We start from the raw sequence: 9414 nt of genomic DNA on the forward strand, positions 1-9414 counted from the left end.
GTCTGTTCTTCTCACCTGCACAGCTGCATTATGATGAATTGAAAATGGAGGACCCTGATGGAAACAAGACGAAAGTCTTTCTCTGGTCTGCATCCCCTTAACAATTGTATGTATTGAGCTGTACTGTACTGTACCCATTCTGCAATCTGTTAATAAACTTTTCAATCAATCAATCAATCAATGCAGAGCGCATGGCGCATGGAGAGCGCATGTACCAACGCTATGATTCCGTTGGATGCCGGCCGGGGGTGTGTTGTGTTGTGTTGTGTTGTGTTGTGTTGTGGTTCCCAGAACTCGCTTTGGGAAGAGGGTTATCGATCCAACTGATAAGGAGCCCATTTAAATAGGCTGGAATGTGAATATGAACAACTGGAGTGTATCGGGACGTCGCGGGAGTATACCGTTTGGGATAATAAGGACGTGGCTGACGCCGGGAAACAGACAAATCATGTGTTTTATTGCAGTCTGTGTCGCTAACCTCCTCCTCGCCGTCGGGGTTGTGTGTTTGCCTCTGCTGCAGGACGAGGGGCCCCACGTGGCGCTGGGCTGGGGCCACACCGTGCGCCTCAGACACCTGTACGCGGCACGGCACGGGCTGCACGTGTTGATTAACGGGGACGGCTCGGTGCACGGGTCTGCAGAGCAATCTCCATACAGTAAGTAAAAACCCATCATCAGACAGTCTGGTCATTCGGAGGTTCCCGGTTCGATTCCCGCTCCTCCTCCTGCAGCAGCGTGTCGAAGAAGTGTCCTTGAGTTTAAGCCCCTAATTGCTCCCGATGAGCAGGTTGGCACCTTGCATGCGGTCGCCTTTGATTGATTGATTGATTGATTGATTGATTGATTGATTGATTGATTGATTGATTGGAAATGTTATTAACAGATTGCAGAATGGGTACAATACAGTACGTCTCAATACACACAATTGTTAAGGGGATGCAGACCAGAGAAAGACTTTCGTCTTGTTTACATCAGGGTCCCCCTTTTTCAATTAATCATAACATACATGACATACAGATAGACAGTGTACTGCTACATCTATTTATGACATACCAGATTTACAAATACAGTACTGTTTGTGATACAAAAGGAGTCTAAAAAAGAGAGTCGGGGTGTGAATGTGACAAAGAATTGTTTAAAGTGCTTTGGATAAAAGAGATATATAAATGCACCATGTACCCCTATTTAGGAGAACCCAACACATAATCAAAGAAAACATGCAGTCATTCAAAAGAAGGATGCCAAATCGATCACTTGGAATTAGCTGCTCCCGAAATAATATAATCTTGGGAATCGTTTAGGCATTTTGACACATAGCCTGGACATGAACGTGAAACAAATTAAATAATAATAAGGATGTATATATACTGTAAGAAAAAAAGCTGCAAGAAAATGGTAAATGTCTGGCATCAATGGTTGCCAAATACTTACTGTCAAATTTCAGTAAAATCAAATACATTTACAGATTACAACCTTTATTTAATGGTTAATATTTTGATAAAAGGTAATTTACTGTATTTCTAGGGCCTTTACACTTAATAAAGTAGAAAAACAAAAGTAATCTGTAAAATAATACAGTGAATTTCCTGTGAAAAAAACATTTATTTTGTACAGTGTACTGTAGGTATGGTTTCTGACTGTCGCGTGGTGTTTCAGGCCTCATGGAGATCAGCCCGGTGGACACGGGTCGTGTCGTCATCAGAGGAGTAGCGGCCTCGCACTTTCTGTGCATGGAGAGCAGCGGGAGACTCTACTCGTCGGTAAGAATCTCACAATATGTAATATAAACACCTTGTAAAAACGCCATGCTGTGATGCTGATGACATAATGCGTTGGGGTTAGGTGATATACAATGACTGAAAATGTGAGTGGAGTTTAAGCTGTTTGTATATTACAGGTATAATTATGTATCAATGGTCGTGACAGGCCCATGTTACAATGGAACACCGCCTGACATTAACTCCCACGCAAAAACTTAAAAGGAGAAAAATAAATCCTGAATGTCAAACTATATTATATAGCCTGCATGTATACCTGCCTTGACATACATGCTAGATAGATAGATGACTGCTAATGAGGGCACGTGTCGACAAGGTGGTGGTGGCTGCACCTGTGTTCTGCAGTGTGAAAACATACTGATGTTACCACCAGTCACCACAAGTGTCGCCAAATCCACCAAACAGACGATCACTTATAATAATAATAATAATAACTGACTTTGGAGAAGTCTTTATTCGGCATGCAGGCAGACACACACATGCGATGGGCGGCACACATACAGGAACACACACACACATGCAATTAGTGGGGTCACCGATGCGATTGAGTCTCTGCACTGGACCCATCCCGTCATCCTTCCCCCCAAGGGCAGCCGGGAGCTGATGGGGGCTGCGGCGTGGGGGCATGCCCCGGGGACCAATGCAAGTTCTCCTGTTCATCTTCATCAGGGACGCGGCAGTGTTATCGATCTGTTCTGTATGTTTTTCCATATTGGGTTTCTCTTACCGGGGGGGGGGGGAGACCCTTGCGAGAACGGGGAGAACATGCAAACTCCACACAGAAAGGCCTGACATTCGCGGAAACTGGGTCCCCAAGCGGGAATCGAACCCTGGACCTTCTAGCTGTGAGGCGACAGTGTTAACCACTACACCACCGCGTGCCACTTAAAGGGGCACTTCATCAAAAAACAATGCTGATTTATTTTGCACTTAATCTCAGACACAGCCAAAATCTCTAAACAGTTTTGCACACATTCATTTAGTTTGACAGTTATTGAGAGTAAATTAGTTTGAATATGACCACCAGTGATGTCTACATCATTTTATGGTACTGTAATTAACATAACACAAGAATTCAATGTGAGATTATGTGAAAAATATAGTTAGAGCAAGTGCTCCTTTAAACCTTCAGAGTGTATATCTTTAAATGTGTACAAAGGCAGAACCAAAAGCCAATGCCTACGTGTTGCTGTATGTGATGATGAAATGGGTTCCATGGTCATGACATCATCAATGTCAAGGGGGCGTGGCATTTTATGTAAGCACTAGACTAAGAAATCGAAGGAAGTGTATTCAGTGTCTTATCACAGTGTATTTCATAATGGGATGTAATTGTGAATAAAAATGACTGAATGAATTTCACCTTTTTAGGATGTTGACATTTTGTTAGTTCCATTTCATAAATCGCCTATTGTTTAAAAGGGACATCCTGTTATTGTTAAAATGGGACACTGTAATTTGAGGATCATGAATTTCATGTTGTCTTGAGATAAAAACAGTTTTCTAAACGGCATCAAAAGTTCCGTGTCCGATTCCCTCAAATCTGCTCGTCTATTAGCAGTCAGTGAATCCCTACATGTCAGGTTGTTAAGTGAAACAAAGTTTCTCCAAAGTATTCTCTTAACCCTTTCACTGCCACACGACAGCCGGTTAACCCTTTCACTGTGACAATACAGAAGGTTAGCCCTTTACTATCACACAACCGACGGTGATGCTCCATCATTAGCATAATTTGCGGAGCTAATGATGCTAATGATGGAGCATCGCCGTCGGTCGTGTGATAGTAAAGGGCTAACCTTCTGTCGTGTGGCAGTGAAAGGGTTAATATGGCATTATTTAGAAGTGAATGCGTTTGTTTTGAAATTACATGAAAGTCTAATCGACAGCTTTACATCAGGATGCTCTTTTTTTACGTGTATCCTACATTAAATACAATGGAATCCGAGTTGCTTAATATTGACACATGGTATGTTATCACATCATCACAGTCCTAAAGGGAAAAAGATATTCTGTCTCAAAGTGTCAGAATGAATACAAATTAATGTTGTAAATTAAAAAAGAAAATCAGAGATTAACATTACACTGAAACATTTATTAGAATGTATTCCATTCTGGGGCAAAAAAAAAAAAACCTTAAGTGAATACTGTGGGCATACTCACACTTGCATAATACAATGGAATGACATATAATTTAATTCTCACTGGTTTTACAGGAACCTCAGCATGACGGAGACCTAATATGTAGACATTAGCAAAAAAAGAAAATATATAATAATTCATTCCCCTAAAGGTTGCATTTTTGCATGATATTTACAGAAGTCAGAAACCACCCCATGCATTCTGACAGTCATCCAGTTCACCAACCTTTGTCCAGAGCGGTGGTGGGTGTGTGTTGTTTGCAAAGAGAGAAACCCTGAATGAAACGATACAACAGCAGCAACAACCTTGGCCTCTGGCTCTGGCTGACGACATCCCCAATGTACACACGCTCTCACAAGAGCCTGAGGCAGGTTTTACACACGCGTCTTGATAAAACATGTCTATACATCCCTCTGCTGTTTACTCTGCACTGCCGACTCTCCCTCTAAACCCCCTTAGTCACCGTCGCCCCCCCCCCCCCACCTCTGTCCCTGTCTCTGTAAAAAGTACCCAGAAATTATACTTAAGTGAAAGTATGGGCATGGGTACCACTACCGTCTCAAAATCGTACTCAAGTAAAAGTCAGAGTATCTGACTAAAAACACACTTGAGTAAAAGTAAAAAAGCTTCTACTTTTAAATGTACTTAAGTACTAAAAAGTTAAAGGGGAACTATCTTATAAATGGCCTTTTTGAGTGTTTAGCATTGTTTCCTAGCTATGTGAACTTATATTAATATGATCTATGTCTCAAAATTCTCATATTGGCGCATTCTTCCAATTCTCCTCTCACAATATTCACCCTCACTGAACTGAGTCGTTTGAAAATGTGCCTATATGTGATGTCATATAGTCACTGCTGCATGTTAATGTTCAGGGGAAGAGGACGACCCGCAGTGGTTGGAGCCCAGGCTCAAAACAGCTCGAGATCTTGAGGTAGAAAAATGCTGTTTTTGAGGACTTGATTAGAAATACAAAACAATGAATAAAAAAAATATATATATATTACAGAGGTGTTCCATAGACTCACAGGAATTGTGTAAAAGTGCCCAAATAGAGAAAGAAATAGTAAAATAGTTCCCCTTTAAAGTAAATTTTTTTTTCTGACTGTCTATTCTTCTGATAGCAGGTGTTTAATCAAAGATCTCCGCTCTTTCTAGTCTTGCACAAGGACCAAACAGCATGGGTATGGGCGGGTTAATTTTCCATTGATGGGGATTTGATTGGCTGTTTTTAAATAAAGAGCGGCCGCAGGATTAATAACGTTAACGTTAGTTCGGCCAGAGAAACAAATATACTAATTAAAATGGTTGGACCTGCGAGATTTGTACTTTGTAGGTCTGTATTTTAAATGTAAGAATGTAAAAAGTATGTTTTTTTTCTCTGAAATGTAATTGAGTAAAAGTACAAATATACAAATCTAATAATACTAGAGTAAAGTACAAATCCCCAAAAAACAGTACTTAAGTACTTTACACCCCTGGTAAGCTTGAGTCACAGTTGGCCTGAGCAGCCCGTCGGTTGAACATAGAGCTGTCGCGGTATGACATTTTCTCACCGCAGTTGTGTGTGTGGCTAATCACCGCGGGATGCGGTGGTACCGCACTTCTATTAAAAAATAAAAATTTAAAATAAAATAAAAATTACGTTTTTTTTATTATTATTTTTTTTATATACCTGTATATATATATTTTTTTATTATTAAGACATGCGAGTTTACCCGCTATCATGATTAGAAAAAAATTCTAAGGTCGTAGGAGTCCTGAAACTATTTTAAACATGTTTGATAATCTATCCATTTGTCCCTCAACGTTCTGAAATGTGATCAAAGTAGTAGCGTGTTGCCTGCTCCTTTAAGAGTGATGCATTGTGGGATATATGCCCTTCTCCAACTTAAAACGAATGTTATTTGAGCGAACATTTAACGTTATTATAACACTATTTTAACGTTAGTGAATGTGAATGCACATATACATAGCTAGTTAAATATCACAACTTGTGTCATCATTGTTCATCATTAGGGGAAACTAAGTGCTGCCTCTCTCCGCCACACTCGGGACCACGCCAGCGTTGTGGAGGGCTGACCTGTGGCTAGCGTCGGGACCACAACAACGCCACAGATTATCTGTGGCGCTGGCGTGGTCCTAGCCACAGACTATCCAGCCACAACGCTGGTGTGGTCCCAACGCTAGCCACAGGCTATCCATCTACAATAGATGGCTAGCCTATACAGTAGCTAGCGTCGGATCCACATCAATGCTACAGATGGCTAGCCTATACAGTAGCTAACGTCGGGCCACATCAATGATACAGATGGCTAGCCTATAGCCTACAGTAGCTAGCGTCGGGGCCACATCAATGCTATAGATGGCTAGCCTATACAGTAGCTAGCGTCGGGGCCACATCAATGCTATAGATGGCTAGCCTATACAGTAGCTAACGTCGGGGCCACATCAATGCTACAGATGGCTAGCTAACGTCGGGACCACGGCAGAGAGGCAGCGCCCAATCTGTGTGTAACGTTAGTCACTAACATGAAGAATAAAGAGCTGCAAACGGAAATAAACACCCAGTTTCCTGGTTTACTGTCACCACTTTACAGAGGGAATTACCCCGAAGTCCGGCTAGTTATAACAAGCACGTTACATGACCGGCACTTCGGCCCTAGAGTGTACTCCCCTGTACTCTACTACGTTCAGATTAATACAGGAAAAGGTAAACATTGGGGGCTCGAGTCCGAGATATGAAAATAAATCCTGATTTCATCTGTGAGTTGCAAACTGTATGGAAACGTGAAGTTAGCTCATGCTACTGGAAAACGGACGCTGCGTCATTAAATGAAGTAAAAAATGATGATGCCCCTTTTATTGTACCTGCGGTTGTCGCGGTTGTCTGTTCTACACCCGTGGGTGACGTTGCGGTGATGCGGTTATCGCGACAGCCCTATAGTTGAACAGATACTTTTAACCCTTTCACTGCCACAATACACAGACGGTTAACCCTTTCACTGCCACACAGCAGCCGGTTAACCCTTCCACTGCCGACACGACAGAAGGTTAAGTGTTGTAACGAAGTACTTTACGCCTCTGTCCCCTACAGCACGCCTACGCCCGAGACGACTGCACCTTCCGAGAGCGGACCCAGCCGGACGGCTACACCGTCTACGTCTCCGACAGACACGGCACCCTGGTCAGCCTGGGCGGCCAGCGGCGGAGGCTGCAGGGCCGGGACCGCGGCGTGGCCGCCCTCTCCCAGTTCCTCCCCATGGTCAGCACCCTGAGCCGGGACGCGTCCCCCCGCGGTTACGGCCCCCCGGAGGAGCTCTCGACGACGAGCCCCACGTCGCTGACGTATCGGGACGACGTGGACGCCATGGAGTCCTTTGGGAAGCTCTCGCAGATCCTTATCCACAGCCCCAGCTTCAGTAAGAGATGAAGGAAATGTCCGCTTTCCGTCAGAGGTTGAGACGGTCGGGACGGAGAGAGAGAGACGTCCTCGTTGTACAGGTCTCGATCTGTGCGCGGCGTGAGGCAATGCACGCGTGCGGTGCCCGTAGCGTGTAGAGACGACACAAGTGGCACGGCTGAAATCTCGGGGCGAGGGGGCGAGCCTGGTTCCTGACACCAGAAGGCTACAACGTCTAGCCGCTGACATCCAAAACCTTCCAAGCGGTACTGTGTGCAGCTGGGCTGAGTCAGAGCGCTGCGCTGCAGTACTGTGTGGTGCAGCTGGGCTGAGTCAGAGCGCTGCGCTGCAGTACCGTGTGGTGCAGCTGGACTGAGTCAGAGCGCTGCGCTGCAGTACCGTGTGGTGCAGCTGGACTGAGTCAGAGCGCTGCGCTGCAGTACTGTGTGGTGCAGCTGGGCTGAGTCAGAGCGCTGCGCTGCAGTACCGTGTGGTGCAGCTGGACTGAGTCAGAGCGCTGCGCTGCAGTACCGTGTGGTGCAGCTGGACTGAGTCAGAGCGCTGCGCTGCAGTACCGTGTGGTGCAGCTGGACTGAGTCAGAGCGCTGCAGTACCGTGTGGTGCAGCTGGGCTGAGTCAGAGCGCTGCACTGCAGTACCGTGTGGTGCAGCTGGACTGAGTCAGAGCGCTGCGCTGCAGTACCGTGTGGTGCAGCTGGGCTGAGTCAGAGCGCTGCGCTGCAGGGAAACACACCGCTGTTCGGCCTACAGAGGAACGAGGAAGAAGGCAAGGAGCCGTGAAGAGTAATACGGGTTGCAGGGTTCGCACAAGGTCCTTGAAGTGCTTATAAAGTGCTTGATTTTTTTACAACAAAAAGTCAAAGCCTGGAATTCCTTGAAAACAGCCAATTTCTTTTTTTTAACAAGGTGCTTAAAAAGTCCTTGGAATTCAAATCAACCATTCGCACTGAACGTTTTGTTCATCCATGATAACATTGTTCTGAATAAAGAATTATTTTTAAATCTAAAGTGTAACTAATTGTCGGAAAGCCGTAAATATTGGATCCGATTTTTTTCCGATTTTTTTTTTAACGCATTTAAATGTGAATTGGATCCTTTTAAATGCGCTTTTGAGAAATGAAAAATAGTGCTTGGAAAAGTACTTGAAAGTCATTGAATTTCATTTTGCAATGTCTGTGGGAACCCTGGGGTTGAGATTAAAGACACAGGTTGCATGGGTCCTTTATTCAAGGTCACCTCTATCAACAGACAGGAACACTGCATACAACCACTCCAGACACACAAGGACAAAGAAAGTTGTATTTATTTAATTATTTAAATGCCACTGCTTGTTAGGTATTCCACAGCTTGATCCTTGAGGTTTTGAATCCTGGGCCTTATTGTACAGAAACATGTGACGGTCTAAGTGTTCTACTCTTAATGCTTCTCTATGTTTCAGACGAGAAGACATGTAGAGTGTGCTGTTGAATGATACAGGAGTTTGATTGAAGAGGTTATGAATGCTAGTTAATTATGAATTGCTGAAAAGGGTACATTTGTGGAAATTCATACCATGTCATATTGAATAAAGCCATAATGACACAGTTATTACAAATATTTGTCTTGTGCCTTATTGATGCTTGTCCCAAGGTGATACTGAAAACGAGTTGCATGATACAATACTACTACTGCTACTACTACTACTACTACTACTACTACTACTACTACTACTACTACTACTACTACTACTACTACTACTACTACTACTACTACTACTACTACTACTACTACTACTACTACTACTGCTGCTACTACTACTACTACTACTACTACTACTACTACTACTACTACTACTACTACTACTACTACTACTGCTGCTACTACTACTACTACTACTACTACTACTACTACTACTACTACTACTACTACTACTACTACTACTACTACTACTACTACTACTACTACTACTACTACTACTACTACTATTATTACTACTACTGCTGCTACTGCTACTACTACTACTACTACTACTACTACTACTACTACTACTACTACTACTACTACTACTACTACTCTCACTCAGGGCTTTATGGGG

At 43.6% G+C, this 9414-nt stretch overlaps 1 protein-coding gene across 1 annotated transcript; it reads left to right on the top strand.

Moving 5' to 3' along the window:
- Positions 1–448: 448 nt before the first annotated feature.
- fgf19 (fibroblast growth factor 19) lies at positions 449–7350 on the top strand (the record flags this gene model as incomplete). The annotated part of the gene is made up of 3 exons (XM_084330538.1): positions 449–656; positions 1657–1760; positions 7015–7350. The coding sequence occupies 3 exons, from the start codon at positions 449–451 to the stop codon at positions 7348–7350; spliced, it is 648 nt and encodes a 215-aa protein (XP_084186664.1).
- Between the last annotated feature and the right edge of the window lie 2064 nt (positions 7351–9414).

Source organism: Notolepis coatsorum (genome assembly GCF_963971535.1).
Source record: "Notolepis coatsorum genome assembly, chromosome: 15".
NCBI classification, from domain to species: Eukaryota; Metazoa; Chordata; class Actinopteri; order Aulopiformes; family Paralepididae; genus Notolepis; species Notolepis coatsorum.